Consider the following 16571-nt stretch of genomic DNA (forward strand, 5'->3'; position numbering starts at 1 on the left):
TACACTGCCTTCCAGGATCCCTTTTCTGCCTGCACACGTGTGCTTCCTGAAAACACTGCAGCATTCAAGGATGGGTCTGAGAAGCCTCTTCCCTTGTTGATAACGCTTGGAGGATCACGATTTAAAATAAACGATAAATACCTCCTAGAGCCAGTTTTTCACTTAGCTTTCCTGAAACTTTGCTGAAACTGATGAAGTAATTTTCTAAGACTGGTCAGAACTTTGCTTCTATGATGTTGAATTGCCCCAATCAAGGTACATAATAATAATGAGATGTCATATGTTGTTTATGTAAATTTTAAATTATAAATCATTGTTATGATTACATCTCTATATATAACTTGACAAAATATGTGCCTTTCTGTTCTATGGATGAAAATAGTGGCTTATAAAGTCAATTGGAATTCTGTCATTGACTCCAGTGGACTAGAACTATACAAAAAAGTGTTGCAGCTGTCAGAATGAGCCTCAGGAAATCTACCAGTTGCTGCTTTTAATGATTTGTCTTTTGATTTGTCATCATAAATGACATGAATTATCAGCAGCACTCCATTGTTCTTTTTAACTTTGATTTGGGAGCAGAAATACATACTTCTCAGAAGTCTTGAATGCAAAGTCTTTTCCAAGTGTAATAAAGAAATTATTTTCTAAATCACCAAAGCAGTGTGATTCCACCAAAGTGATACCATTTATTGCCAAACTTCTCATTATGATATACTATTAAAACATTTCTATAAAGACATTAGCAGAACAACTTGACTTGTTTAAAAATATATGAAGTAAGTTGACACCTTTTGGAAAGTACACACAAGTATCTCCAAACAACAGCACTCCAAAGAGTGACAATTTAAGGCACATGATTGTTTTGCAACCTTTGTTACATAAATCTCTGACTAGACCATGTATTTGTAAAACGTAATTTCATATATTTCAATAACTAGGTTCACATCTCAGAGAGACAGAATTCACCTCAATGCACGCAACACTTCTGGGTTTTTTTAACATTGCTAGATCGTAGTGCAGCATAATAAACATTGTTAAAAACAACTTTATTCATGGAGCAAAATATGTAGAAGGAACAAAAAATATTTCTTCATTTCATGTTTTTGCAAGAAGGTAGGCCATAGTTACTTATTAAATAAATAGCAACTGTGGAATGCCAAGCTTTCCTTTTTCTTACAGAGCATGTCACAAAAAAAAAATTTACAGAGTTTTCAGGGAAGTAAAAATTGAACTGGCCTCATCAGAAGTGAATGAGTTGTCAACTGATCATTCCAATCTAATAAACCAGGGCAAAAATAGCTGATACTTAAGTCTGTATCCTCAGCAGCTCTGAATTTATATTGCTGTGATAGAAATCAGTGGTGCTTGACTGATTAAAGTGTGCTGAAGAAGTAACCAAACACTTTCACCCATAGGTATACATACCACAGAAAATGTGAATGTACAATGAAAGAGAATGCAAACAAGAAAAAAATAGACAAATGATCGACTGTTATAACTTGCTTTTTTCTATTTACCCTGGTAGAGAGAGGGAATGTCTATTTATCAACTGCCCTTGATAAAAAAAAAGGAATTATAATCCACTATTATGTGTATTATGAGTTATGAGTACATTCTCAAATGTGGAAACTGGGGACATGAAAGTTTTTTCATCACATTTCAAACTGAGAAAATATGACAAACAAAACCTTGTTGTAGAATCAATTCTACTAGAAAAACTCTTCCAGGGGCGGAAGAGCTTCAGGAATTATGCAAGATATTCCAGCTATGCAAGATTCTTCGCTATCAGAATGGCCTATTTTATCTGTCATTTGTTCAGCTGTAGTGACGCAACATACAGAACATGCCTAAGGCCCTTGAAACAGAGAGGTAAGCCCTTTGTATATAGTCTTTCCCTTTCTGTTGTTTGAAATGGTGTGATATTCCTCTCTTTTGTAATACTACAGCCCACAGCCCTCTCAAAAATATACAGGGTCCTGCTGACTTTTCACAGAGACTGCTATGTTTGTAAATATGGTGATATCTATGGATCTTCTTTTCTGCAGCCTAAAAGCTTACAAGAACAACAAAAACATACCATGTGATTTCCAAAATTGCATACTCTTGTCTGTGCAACAGTTATGTGGTGAAAACTCCCATCTGCTGATGACAACTTACAAATGTTTCTTTGAGGTTCCTACCTTCAAGGTACACCTTTGAGGTGTACAAAAACAGATTGGTAATGGTCTAACAAGCATGCAGAAAACAGTCCACAGTGTGGTTCTCTGCAGCACAGCAATGACTTCTGTGTCATTGTCACCAATTTGAAATTGTCACCAATAAGAAATGAAAGTTTTATTTAAAAGCCAACACCTGATGAGCATTTTGCCAATTTTGATATTGGTACTTCAGCATTATGCTATGAGAGGGGTAGATTTTTGGCACATTGCACTTTACCTGTACTAACATTTGGGATCAGTCATGGTTCTGTTACCTATCTATGCCAATTACTAAAATACTTGTTCCAATTATAATATCTGGAATGGTATTAATATGCTCTACATCAAAATAGTATGTTCACGTGTACTCAGTTTCACAAAAACTGTATTTATATTATTGAATTTCAACGAGAGTAGCTCTGGGTGATCAAGCTTTTCAGTTAGGGACACTGATTTGAATCATTGCCTACAATGACAACCAAACAGGCAGCTGCTTGTGGCAGCTGATACCAAAAGAACCACTTCTCTCTGAATTTAGTATCTAGAGGTGTACGTTTTGTATATGTCTAGGTTTGTATATGGAATTTACCACCACATCTCTGCAATTTGCAGCCCCCTAACACACAGATTTTGGATACAGGACAAAGATAGAAAAAGGATGTGGGCATGAGTTTTCACACATTGCTCCACTCTTCTTGGGTGTCTGGGTAAATCTCAGTTTTGATATCTGACATAGAATCATCTCAAACCCATTCAAAATCTGGGTAGGTAGAGTGAAACAATCATTAACTTCTATAGATAAAGTAAAATTTACCACATAAAGCCACTGTCCAGGATCCAGTCTTAAACAATTCAGATACCTCCCTGAAGGTGACAGCTCAAATGGTTTACACTGATATTAAATACAAAGTAGGAACACATTAGGACCACAGAAGCGGCTAAGCACTCTCCTTCTATAAATGTCCTAGAACCTTTACAATTTATACCACTGAAGATTTCAAGCCAAAATTCCAAGACTGGAATCATCCAAGGCAAAATGGCCAGAGGACAATACATGTAGTATTATACATGTATGAGAGGTCTGAGAGTTTTCACTTTTATTTATAGTCTTCATCTGAATTGGCTTTCACTGATGTCTCCATCTGTCTTCAAGGTGATGTAGATCTAGTTCATATGCAGTAAGTGTCTAGTGCAAACATAACTATCATTTGACAGGAAACCATATACAAAAATAAAGGACATTCCTAATACAAGTAGGTATATACATGCACAGTAGCCAAACTGCCTCTGTACAATACTTTGATCCATCAGCATCCTGAGTCTTTGTGGCACTTAAATCATGTGGCAAAATGCAGAACATCATCTGAGAGACCACTATCCTGATCAGCTATTGAAAGTGATACATAAATTAACAGGATAATCTAACAGTATTTGGAAGGTGTCTTCCAAAGCAGCAATAAAAATGACAAATATTTACACTTCTGTCTGAGTGAGGCTATTTAAAATAGAGCAGCTTAATTAAGAATATTAAATTATTTGCTTCTGACCACGAAAATTAAAATTCTGAGCTAATTCTGGATGTTCTTTCTTTCCAGTACTACCAAGTTGAGGGAGCGAAGGTGAAGGAAGGAAATGGCCCTCCTGGAGTACTTGATTAAATGCCAAGATTCCAGGACTTTCCTCTCCCTGGAAGGTTTTACATGAGAGTCAATATTCTACAATTACTCAGTGACAAAAATATTCAAGAGCAGGAAAATATTTTTCTGTAGCTTGCACTTATAAAAGGCACTGATCCATTTCAATCAGAGTTAACTTAGCAGGAAAGAGGCTAACCATTGGCTTCTTTTACTTTAATTTCATATAGTATAAATGCTTAAATTCCATTACTGAAGCAGCATATGCAGCCTATTCCTTTAAATGTATTTATGGCATAATGGCATAATAAACCATCTCCATGTCAAGAAACATCAAGGATTTATCATTTGAAAAGATTCTTGGTTAAGCCCTCCAAAAAGAATAGATTATTTGTAACAGTCTATGTGAAAAAATAACAAGGAGTCATAATTCCCTTTCGATATGCACCCTTTCGTTATGAATAAGAACTTAAAAATGTAAGTGCAGCAGAAAAGCTCAAGTGTTTCTGGCATCACAGGACCCCACTCCCTTTCCATCTGAAGCCATCCTAGAGCAGATCCTATGAAAACCCAATAGGTTTGCTCTCTATTTTTACAAAAGCCCTCTATTCATCTTCTGCTTTCAATTAAGTTCTGGTTCACAGCTGTGTTTCCTCCTGTTCCAAGGAATGTGGAGGGACATGGCAAGATGCTGGAAGAGATGCCAGCTTCTGAAGCTTCGGGTGATGCAGAGGTTTTGGTCTGTGGAAAGAACGTCGGCTTTGTACACGTCTGGCTGCAGCAGACCTGTAATTCCCTTCTATATCAAGCAACATTTTCTTCTCTTGGGGCTCCTTCATGTAAGAGTCTTCCAGCCCTTCAAACATAAGCAGAGTATTCTCTTCTTGAGAATTCTCTGATTTGAAGCTAACTTCAGAACAATAACCTGAGTTTACTGTCTCTTTGTTATTCATATCTGTACCCGATTCCCAGAAGAGATCAGGTACATTTGGGTCACACGAAGCAATGTACTCAGAGACAGCAGAAAGAGATATATTCCCTCTGTTTTCCAATGAGGAATAGTTTTGTGTCCAAGGCATTTGAAGACAAGAGGGGAAGAAGTGCAGGGGATTCACTGAAACACTTCCATTTTGGTTGAGTTGATCATCTGAAGAGGAGTATTCTGTCATTTCAACATCATGGTCCATATCACCTAGAAAGCATAATTAAATAGAAACATTAGTTTTCTATTTGTATACAGTTTATCTGTTAGTATGCTGGCTATTGGGCTTTGCTTTTGGCTATTTTTATGAAAGTCTTATGAATGTGGGTGGTTAAAGATTTTTTTTTCCTGAAGAACTCTACTGTGTATCCAATTCCATCTTGGACAACCTGAAGTGAGTTAATTAAAGTTCTTATCCTTGCTGAATGTCAGGCAAAACTTAGTTCAGTGTTTAGAACAACTGCCTGTTTCAGATAGTTAGGAGATGGAGCCATCACCTGGTCACTAAGGTGTATCTTGAAACAGTCCTGATTCTCAGCAAAGAAATATTTCAGAAATTTTTGAAACAACCAGTTCTCTTTCAATCAAGTAGCAGAGGGTTTCACTCCAGGGAATCAAATTCTTATCCATCAGAACCTATGATCAGTTTTCTGTATACATTAGCTATGTAGAGAAACTTAACATTTCCACTCTTGGCTTCCAGTTTCCATTGTTTTTTAAAACCTTTTAATTGAAATTTTAGTATCGTTCTCCTATTGGGAGAATTTTGTTAAGGAGATCATTCAGAGGACTGTTTCAGACAGTAATCAAAGTGTATGCTTATTAGCTTGGGAAATCTAACTTTGCAAAACATTTACTAAGAAACACAGTAGTCAAAAATCCAGTGATTTTGACATATCAAAGATACCCACAAATGAATTTACACACACCAGTTCCTAATAATAAAGTTAATTATAAATAAAGCAATTGAATGGAGGAAAAGAACAAAGGCTTGCAAGAATATGTTCTGCAGGTCATATGTCAGTATTCTGTGACTATGTTCTCGGTGGGGAAGAAAAAGTGAAGAGAATTTCAATGTGGATAAGTGTCAAGGTCAAATTTTCCTTTTGGAATGCTGCTCATTGTTCACACTTTTAATCAGGATATTGGACTGTAATTCACAGTCCTTTAACTAATCCAGTGTTTATTTTAAAACATCATTTAAAAAAATAAACAAAGATGCATCATTAAGAAACTCAGTACTGAAACCAAACATAGGCCCACAGGCCACTCCAGTAAAGAAAGTTAATTCCTCTAATTATCCTTGAACTAGCACGTCTTCTGAAGGGACAGAAGCCAGAACAGAAGAAAAATGGAACTACCTTTTCTACTTCTTCTTAAGAGGTGTGAAATTCTTCTTATGTCAAAATTAGCAGTGTTCACACTTGGCCTGAGATGTTTGTCTGAACAAAGTTTCAGCAACCAGATACCGAATACTTTCAAGTCAGTTTTTTTGTTGATGCACACTAAGATACATATTTGTGACCATGGATTCCACAAAAGTGTATTCACGATGACACTGACTTTTGTGTTTCATTGCACAATCCCTGAAGTGCCCTGTGTTCTATTCAATTACATCTGAACTGTGGACCCGACCCACCTTGTTTGAAGCACTACCTGACTTGATTATAAAAATGAAAGCTGATTTTATGATGTGGAAAATTTCCACACAGCAGAAGTTAAAGGGCAACTGGGATATTAATTTAAACCCTGAGTCAATTTAATTTTAAGCCTCTAGCACATTAGAAGCAACAAGTTATTTGATGCATCAGAAAGCTAAGCCTTTTTCTAGTTTCAAAATAAGGTATGGATTAAGGTAAATTCACAGTTTAATGATAAAGCTCTAAATGAAATTTTGCTTCTCCACAATTACGTTGTGTAATTATCCCCACAAGGACAATATGATGCATTTTAGTAAATACAATTCCTTTTAAACCCCTTTCTTATGTAACTTAATGGTACATCAGTAGTGTCACTGAATAGTTGCACTGTAGCAGTGGGTTATTTTTTCTTCCTGGACACTGGATAAATAATCTGGAAAAATGTTCACAGCTGACTCAAGGCTTCTTAGCAACAGAGTAAAAAAATTTTATTCCTTTTAGGGAATTGTGTTACCAATTTTATCATCTAGGACTGATTAACTGGGAAACCTGAAGCCTCTTGAAAATGTATGCCCAATATTCTGGTACTTGGAATAGTATTTTCTTAGCATTTAAAATATTCAAGTGAAAACAAAGAGAATGACCCTTATCTGCTGTAAAAGTAGCAAGGCATTGGACTGCAAAGAGTTGAACAGCTCTTCTGCAGAAGGAAAATAGAGAAGTGTTTTGTTAATTAGGTGAGAGGGAAATAAAAGATGTTTAATTGTACAAAGAAATCAGGAAAGAAAGACATTTTCTGAAAGAAGAAAAAACGGAAGAATAAGTTTAGTTCTCAGGATTGATAAGAAGTCTGGTTAAAAAATAAAGGTGATACTATCTTTTAAAATATTACATATGTGTTGATTCTGGGGCAAAAGATCTGGGTCGGTCCTCTGGGCCATCTGCTAGCAGGAAGGAATCTGTTGATTTATTGCTGAGCCGGATTGGAGTGAGCCGTTTGAAGTTGTCTGGAGAATATGGGATCTGCACTCGGGCCCTTTGTGAGGGTACCACAGTGTCTTCACCAGATAACCATGGTGAGAACTTCATGTAGATGCTTTGGTCATCATCAGCTGAAAATACTGGGTTATCAATTCCTAAAACAAAAAATTCATGAGTGACAAATGAAAGTAATCAAAATAATTTCTTCATAATACAGCAAGATGCTTTATAAAAGGAGAAAGGCTGTTGGAAAAAATGGGCTGATATGCTGGTATGTGTGTGACTAAGTCAATACACAGACCATTGCACACACAGATATCTTGGTTATAGCTAGACATATACTGGATTCCAATAAAGAGAAAAAAAATTGGTTGCCACATCAAATTTGCAATTTTGTTAGGGATATTTTGAGACAAAAAATAAAATCAATAAAAGAATTAATCAATCCACAAGTGTTGAGCAAGAGGAAGGAAAAAAATAGCACAGCATAAAATAACTGCAAAAAATTCAAATCAAATACATAAAAAATGTTTAAAAAACCCTGACTTGACCACTCCATAAACAGATGAGTGTGAAATAGCTATGGCAGGCCATGAAACAGTCAAAAGGAAGATACAGGAGCCTGTTCATACAGTTATCAAGTCTGACAACCTTTTACACAAACATTTTACATCTTACTATCCACTTATTTCTAGGTGTATTTATACATACTCAAACATAGAATTTGTCATGCATAAACTGCATTTAGGAGACAGTGTCATGCATAAACTGCATTTAAGGGCGTCTGCCACAAGAGTATGGACACAAGTGTTTTTCTTCACTGTAGGTACCAATTACACATGAAGAAAACAGTGGCATGCTGAAACACAGAAGGGCTAAAGAGAAATACCAAATTTTATAACTCTATAAATCATATGATATGGCTCCTATTATATATAGTTATAAGCTTCTAGTCTAATATTTTGGAGTCTCAAGGCTGGAAATCAAGAGCATTGACTGCTCCAGAAATGCTGCAATCTGCCCTTTTCAGTGACTTCTATAAGCCTGTAAGGATCTGATGCGATTGTGAACATAAAAGTAGAAATCTTGCCTGAAATAAGAAGAACAAAATTTATCACAACGAAGCTCCAATGCAAGTGAAAAACAATTCCAGAGGACTAGTATTGACTGGTCTTGTCAGGTAAGACAATTCTAATATAACATTTTCTGCTGCTAGAAATAATTAGTGGCTTTAAAAGTGGTTTAGGTAGTCATATTCCCAACTGCTGTCAGTTTCAAATGTGGTGCTCTCCATACCTCCAAATATCCAAAAATCTGTATGTTGACATTAATATTAAGCAAATGTATTTTTAGATTGAACACATAAAATCACTCAATCAAAAAAAAAAACAAACAAACAAAAAAAAAAAAAAAAACAACAACCAACCAACCAAAAAAAAAAAAAAAGCCCAAAAAACAGGCTAATTCATCAGCATTTCTAGTACATTTTGTTATATTTGAGGGGGGAAAAAAATCTTTGTAGGTAGTAAATATTTTTACCAGCAGGAGCATCTGTGAAATTTTGTTTTGTCACATTAGCCAGGAAATCAACTCCTTTGCCTAGATGCAAAGTCTCATAATCATTATTTTCTTCTGATTCAGAAAACTCCAAATCTAGGGGGAAAGAAAAAAATGCAACTTCATTAGAGATTTGTATCAGTTCTGATAGAAAATGCTATTTCCTGCTGGCTTGATGCTGTCATGGTTATTAAAAATACATCTTTAACAAGGATTTTCATCATGTGACACAGGTGAGCATTAGTATAATGACTAGTTTCAAACCTAAGGAGGTCATTGCTGCTTTTACTGCAATAGAATAAGTTTTGTAATAGCTGCTAAACCACTTGCTAAGTCTGCCTTCCAATTAAATTTTTTTGGTGTTAAGTAGATGATGACATCTCTATGCAGAGTTCTTTAATAAGACAATATTGAATGACCTACTAATGAGTATTCAGAAGGCTCTTCCGAAGCAAAGTAGTTCTAGAATATTACACTTGGGGAGCCAACCTGTACTGCTTCTCTCAGTCAAACAAAAATAACACTCAGTAAAGAATTCAAAGGTACATAAGGAAAAATATATTTGCTTGGAGCTGCTGAGAAAAGATAAATCCCTCTCTATTTTTACTTGAGCTGGCTTTGAGATCAAGGAGTTATAGGCATAAACAGAGGAAAGAACACAAATCAAAGTTAGTCCAGCAGCTTTTAACCACATTTCAGTTTTGAAGTGACACATATAATTTAAAATTGTATAACAAACATGTTAGCAACCATTGAATCTGGCAATGCCTGACACCAGTGCCAAAAAAAAATGGCTAAAACAGGAAAGAATTTTGGGCTTTATATGCAAAATCAGCTTTTGCTAGGCATAGTCTTCAGGCTGATCAGCTTCCAATTACGCTTCCAAGCCTGATCCATATGACAGATCTGTTCATGGAGGGTGAAGCAGTGCTGGAACTGACCTCTGACTACATGTTCCTTCCAAAGCCACGCCTTCCTTAAGTTATATCATGCTTGCTTAGCCTCAACTCTGATTCAGACCCTTCTAAAACAGTGGACTTTAACTCAGATGAGAATGCAATCTCAGCTACTGAATTTTACATGGCTGATATCTTATGTAGACGTATCCTGCTGTGATGAAAAAAAATTAGCAGCTCTGTGTACCTTATGCAAACAGAAGCTGAAATTTCATTTATATTGTAGCCACTGCATTGTTTTGTTTACAGAATATAAATGTCATACTTTTAAAATGTGAGCAAAAAGGCCAACTAAAATTTTGTTTGTCATCCAGATTCCTAAAAAACCAACTTCTAAACACTACATTTAATAAGCATAAAGCAGATCACCACTCCAAGTTCTGAGCTATGACTAGAAGTCCCTTTTTAATGCCAGATTTTCTATGGCATATCATGAAATCTTTTAGTGATGCTTTACTGGCAATGTAGCTGGTAAAATTCAGTTAATGGAATCAGTCTAAGTGTCTTTTTACCTTTTTCCTTCAAAGCAAAATCTTGTACTGGATTTTCTGAAGGAATGTTTCCATTTGGTATGACACTGCTATTTCTCTGAAAAGAAAGCAAAAAGTGACCAAAAATGCTAATGTCATCAGATAGCAATGGCAGTGATACCCTTTGAAATGACGAGTTCAGCAGAATAAGCCTAAAATATATTGTAATCTTTGTTTGAAGCTCAATGTGGATGCCACTAATTTCCCACCTGCACCTAAGTGTGTACAGACAGAGTATAAAAAGAAACTTTGGCTCTTTTTATACTGTGGGTTCTCTCTTAGTTTCACACAAACTTGGTTGAATGCTCCATGCTATCCTGCTACCTCTATCCTGCAAAATCTCCCCACAGTGTAGTAGCATGGTTCAGGGTCTGTTGTTTTTCAAGTGAACAGAAATCTCTCACCCAGAAGAAGAGTCCCAAAGCATAGAGAAGTGCAGAATATGAGAAGAAGCCCCTTGAGTTACCTCCTAGTTTTATCTCTTCTTGCTTAGGTCCTCTAAATTCATTAAGTTCTATAGGACAGAGATAAGTCCAGGACATAGGATCCATCAGAGTCCTCTCTACCCTTCCCACCCATTAGTTTGTGTAACAGGTGGCTACATCTGGGTCCTTGTGAAAGTATTTTTACCCTTTTTTGGCCCCGGTCTCGTTTGTGGATTTTATTGAGCTTCTTGGAATGGTTTATTCCTAGTTTGGTACTCTTGAAAGATTCTAAGCGCTTCCTCATTGTCCTATGGAAAATCTCCTTGTCTTGTTTGTCATCTTCACTGTGCATGATCTCATGTCGACTGTACAGGTGTTTGTGCTGTGGCCAGGAAGGGAAGACAATATTCATTTACTGAGAAATACAGGTGAAAGCCCTGAATCAATGCATTCAATCAGTGTCACAAAAATGTAAACAACTCTGTAAGAAAAAGTGAACTAAAGATTAGCCTGAAGGCATCAATGAAACTCCCATTTTTCTTTTTTCTTCATGAAACAAGTCCAGGATTTTTAAGTGTGTAAGAGTGGACTGTCATTCAAAGTAAGCTTCTCCCCCGTAAAGTGTCTGAATCCCTTCAGTTGATGCACTTCATTTAATCCTGATCAGAACCTTTGCTGGACTCATTTCTGCATTCCACTGGCCCCAGTGATTTCAAAGGCACTAGCTCTTTTAAAATGCCATGTTCTTAAATGACAAATAACACAAAGAGCCTATCTTCCTCAAGGGTGCAGATTTTGCAGTGGGTTCTCTCCTTTTGAGTTTCACTCGCAAGTTTTGGTTCCTATTTCCTCTTAGTTTTAGATTGGAAAACAGTCCAATGCTAGCCTCTGGCTCTCACCTCCTGCCTGGGTTTATACAGGTACTGCTGTAGGGTGTGATGAGCGAGGGTGTCTTCTGTGTCCCGTATGCTTTTCCTTCTCTGCTCTAAAGCTTGCATGTCAAGGCAAACTGGTCCAGCTTTTTCTCTCCTGAAGAAAAAGACAAACAGTGGTTTTAAAATCAGTAATTGCTGAAAAGGAAGAAAAAACAGGAAGGTGAGGAATGAAAAGGAAAAAACAAGATGAAGTTAAAAAAAAAAGGGAAGAGTAAGAACTGGCTAAATGACAATGAGTAAAAACCTAATGGGAAATGTGAAAAGACCATTGGTTTTTGTCTTTCAGGGGGATGTGGCACTAATTAATTTCACAGTTTACATGACACATGGTCTGTTCAATAACAGATTGATCGAAAAAGTTAAGGAAGGGGCAATTTTTTTCCTTGCCTTTCTCCTTACTTTTTCTGGAGCAAACACAGAAATAACATTTAGCCCTATATATAACAGTATAAAGGCAAGTGAAACAACCCTAATGTGGATGTCTGCTTTATCTTACCAGCCTTACTGAAAAAAGCTGTGTGCAAAATATGACATTATAAATCCATATATACCCATTTTCTGTGGGAGAAAATATTAATTAAAGTTCAAAAAAATAGTGACTAAAGCCCCTGTAATGTGCATTTTTCAATTTTTTTAGCCATGTTTCGATTTCTTCTCATACACCACCCCATCAGTCCACATTACTTACAATAAATAAGAGACAGAGCTTTCCACAGTGCTTGGGAGTGGAGTGCTGAAATCCACATTTACCATGTTGTCTGTACTTGGAGAACGTATAAATGCCAGCGAACCTCTACGTTCTCCCTGGTCATGGAAAGAAACAAGACATATTTCAGCTGTAAAAACCTAGGACAAAATGCATATCAGAATACAGATAATTTGTGAGATTGTATTTATGCAAATGGCAAAGGAGGCATGGGAGGAGTTGTATTTAGGTAACAAATAAAAACCATTTTTAGGTTTTATGGTTTCTTTATGTTGAGCGACGTTATCTCAACAAACAAAGCAAAGAGAAAATCTACTCCACTCTTAGAAATTGATTTTGAAGAAGTGAATGATTTCATGTGCCTTAATAGATTTGCAATTTTACTTCGTACAATGCTGCAAGCCAAGAGCATAGGAACATACATAAGGATGTTTATGTTTCAACACACTACTAGTAGCATTTTCAAAGACACAACATTAAGTTTTCTGTTCTCTACCAGACTGGAAGCAGCAAATATTAAGTGGTGACAGAAGTCTACAAGACTATTAAAAAGAGCTTATGACATGACAAGATGAGATATTGAAGAGACGAGATTTTCTTTCAGTTTTAAAACTGTCACAGAAGTGACCTGCTGGAAAACTTCAGTTTTATGTCTTCATACTTTTCCCTACACCTTAAGTAATCTCTTGCTTAGCTAAAAGGTATCTGTTGGGTGACATTGTGGTTACACAGACTGAAAACATCGATGGTTTTAAATCAGTGGAGTGAAATCACATAGCAGGTCTCTAGATTTTAAGCAGTAATAATCAAGAAAAATCACCTCCCTTGCAGAACAGAGATTTTATCTACATTTCTCCAATTTTAACTGTACGGTGCTCCCTTTACACTTTCATATCCATGGAGCAAACAAAAAACATGTTCTCTTTTGACGTGGTAACCCATATACGTATCATAGTATGTGAGTTACCAATGGCATTAAGAAATACACTGTGGCCTCTGCAGGCAGAAAACTTGAGGTTAATAAAATTAAATTCTGGGAGAACATTGTCCCATCCATTTTCTTAAGTGAATCTGACTTTCTTTTCAAATCAAGTTTAATGTTTCATACATACATCATACCATATCAGCAGTGAAGGTATTTTAGCCAGAACAAGTTATGAACCATGAGTATTTTAAGCCACTTCCCTTCAGTTTCTCTGGGTTATTTTCATTTTTCTTGGCTTAGGTTCTCCCCTCTCAACTGTAAGGAATTTACTTAAATAGAGACTGAACTCTCTCAATTCTTATTTATTATACAGATGCACCACAGCAGCAAAGTTGAACAAAGAAAAAGATATAAAATCCTTTTTAAACTTCTCAGTTTCTTGCAAGTAAGAAGAGAGTGAATAGCTGGGGCAGGCAGGTCTTTACCTGTCCTGGAAGAAATAGCTTCAATTTCAATGTCAGCTTGTAATTCATAGATATTTAGTTCAAAGATATATTTGCAAAGTGAAGTTTACTTTTAACACATTCTTTTGATACATTGCTTTAACAATTTTTTAGTTGTTAAAGCAATGTATCATTGAAGAAAATATTAAAGTGAGAAAGGTGAAATGACTTTAGGATTCACAACTCATAATTAATTTCTACTGAAAGAAAATATGTTGCAAAACTTCTGTAGAACTTGGAGAACTTTCAATTTCTTTTTCTATTTATATCAGATCAGTAGACATTTGCCCAACAGAATTTATCGGCAAGAAACAATATACACAAATAGGATTTGGACTAAGGTAACAAAAAGCAGTTCCCTTGTGTTTCATCTCCTAAAAAATTATTAAACTAAATTTTAGAAATCTGTCTTTACTATATGGGATCAAAGACATTATTGGATAAAAATTCTGACTCTAAATCTGCATGTATTAGTGATCTATAAAGGCCTTTGCATCTGTTAAAGATAAGAAACACTGTAATGAATCTACTGAACAGATTCTGCAATGAATCTGAACATGAGTTTCATGGTCATCCACCTCAAAGTCATTATCCAACTTTCTTCCTCTGAGGTGTGACCCAGAAATAATCATAAGAAAGAAAATTAGTTCTTGAGTTCAGATGGTCAAAAAACCAAATGGATAATTTTCAAAATCTCAAAAGGAAGAATTTGCTTGTCTTGTTGAACTATTCTCCATCTTCCATACAAACATAATTTCTGAATTTCGTCTTGTTTTCTGAATTCAATCTCCAAAATGATATGTTTTATTTGAAGAAGACTGCCTGGCTGTAGCTCATTTAAAAAAAAAAAAAAGAGCTTAGCAGTACAAGTAGCATCAATGATAGTAACAGCTTTTATTTAAATTAAAGAAATTATCTGATATATCACTTAACTGTGAAAATTAATTCAATCAGAGATTATGAGCATGGATAGATTATAATTTCAAAGACCACTTTTAAAAATATTCCATTTAAAACTATCCTTTACACTTTATCAGTACTGCACATTCGTGGCTGTTGGAACTGAGGTGACTAGTTTCATACTGAGGAAGATTAGGAACACTTACACAATCGGGCAACATTGCTGCACTACTCCTGCAGAAGGTCAGAAACTTTCTTCAAATCTCCTTTAAAAACTTGTCCTATCACAAGTCTTAAGTTTCCCAATTTCACAACTCTTTGATTGCAATTGATATTTGTAGTATATTTTACCCTAATTACTGAATCGTGGGGGTTATGATTCCATTGAATAAAGTTACTCTTTTTTAATTTTTTTCTTTTGTGCATGTTACAGTGATCTGGCAGATCAAGATTAGCAGTCCCACACTTTGGCCATATATGCACATCATCTGTGATGTGAGAAGTGAGTTTCTTCAAATCAGATTTGTCATCACATAGACCCACTATCCTGCAGGAGCCAGTGTCCTGTCAACCCTGTTGATGCATTTAGAAAGACAACACCCCTCCAGAATTACAGTATTTTTTTCATGTAATGAATATAAAAACAAAGATATTCAGTAAAATGCAACAGAAACATACACTTGAAGTACAATATACTAGCATTTGGCGATCAGGCACAATATTGAGAACTACAGCTTCTCAAAACAGCAATACTGACACTCAAAACACATTAAAAATAAATATAGCAGAGCTGAGATGGAAATAGTTTCCTTTAGGCATCTCCTGCAACAGATCAACTTTAGGTTATAGTACAAATTTTAAAAAAACAAATTCCAAGTGACGCTATAATATGTCAACAAGTGTTCATAAGTACCTCAGCCACATAGCTAATTGCATCCTTCAAGTTGAGCTCATGGAAAACATTAAGGATTTGGTCTCTTGATTTTTGAGCAGACCTTCTCATCAGTATTTTTCTGAGGTATTTCCTATCAAAATTGGACCACCTGATAATTTAAACAAACTGTGTTAATGGCAACAAGCAATTTTAGTTTCAAAGCATTTTTGATTTAGTATAAATTATATTTTTTTAGCTAAACACTTTGAAAAAAAGGGCAAATGGTGGAATGTGAGGGATTTGTGTCTTGAAGCTCTTCAATTAGTGCATAAAGAAAGTCAAGGAAAAGCCTGCTACAGACTTATGCAGCTATCATAAAGCATTTAATCAGTTCACTTACCCAACACTACTACAAGAGTGCTATGATTACAGTATCCCATTTCAGAGTCAGTAACACATTTTATACCTTGGGATATTATGCTACCTTATTTTTCTACTTCTGATTATGTTTAATTTTCTTCCCTTTTTGAGAAAGTAATCTGCTTTTCCCCAGGTGTATTGTAAGACAGTCAGACCAGAAAATCAGTTCAGAATGACAGTGCCCTTCCAGAAGCTCTACCAGAGGGCCTTATTTATGCCGCTGATGTGCTCTGCTCTGGGGATAGTAGCCATGTGTATTTTCAATTATTTACACTTCCAAGATTGTCTGATAGTAGAATATCTGCCCTGTCATGTTTAGGGTCCAAAAGATTAAAGGCTGTTGTACTTTCTTCTAACTTCCTCAACACTTCGTCGAAAGGGCATGAGGCAGCTTTGGAGACT

At 35.8% G+C, this 16571-nt stretch overlaps 1 protein-coding gene across 1 annotated transcript in view; it reads right to left on the reverse strand.

Annotated features, from left to right (window-relative positions):
* Positions 1-7345: 7345 nt before the first annotated feature.
* The window catches only part of SLC9A3 (solute carrier family 9 member A3), a 50436-nt gene continuing 41210 nt past the window's right edge, over positions 7346-16571 (reverse strand). Inside the window, exons 10-16 of the mRNA XM_030971641.1 lie at positions 15789-15918; positions 12530-12645; positions 11806-11935; positions 11112-11288; positions 10464-10539; positions 8978-9091; positions 7346-7593 (exon numbers count right to left, since the gene is read on the reverse strand). Of these exons, the coding sequence (XP_030827501.1) occupies positions 7346-7593; positions 8978-9091; positions 10464-10539; positions 11112-11288; positions 11806-11935; positions 12530-12645; positions 15789-15918 (991 nt within the window). The remainder of the gene's footprint in view (positions 7594-8977; positions 9092-10463; positions 10540-11111; positions 11289-11805; positions 11936-12529; positions 12646-15788; positions 15919-16571) is intronic.

The sequence above is a fragment of the Camarhynchus parvulus genome, chromosome 2 (assembly GCF_901933205.1).
Source record: "Camarhynchus parvulus chromosome 2, STF_HiC, whole genome shotgun sequence".
Lineage (NCBI taxonomy): Eukaryota > Metazoa > Chordata > Aves > Passeriformes > Thraupidae > Camarhynchus > Camarhynchus parvulus.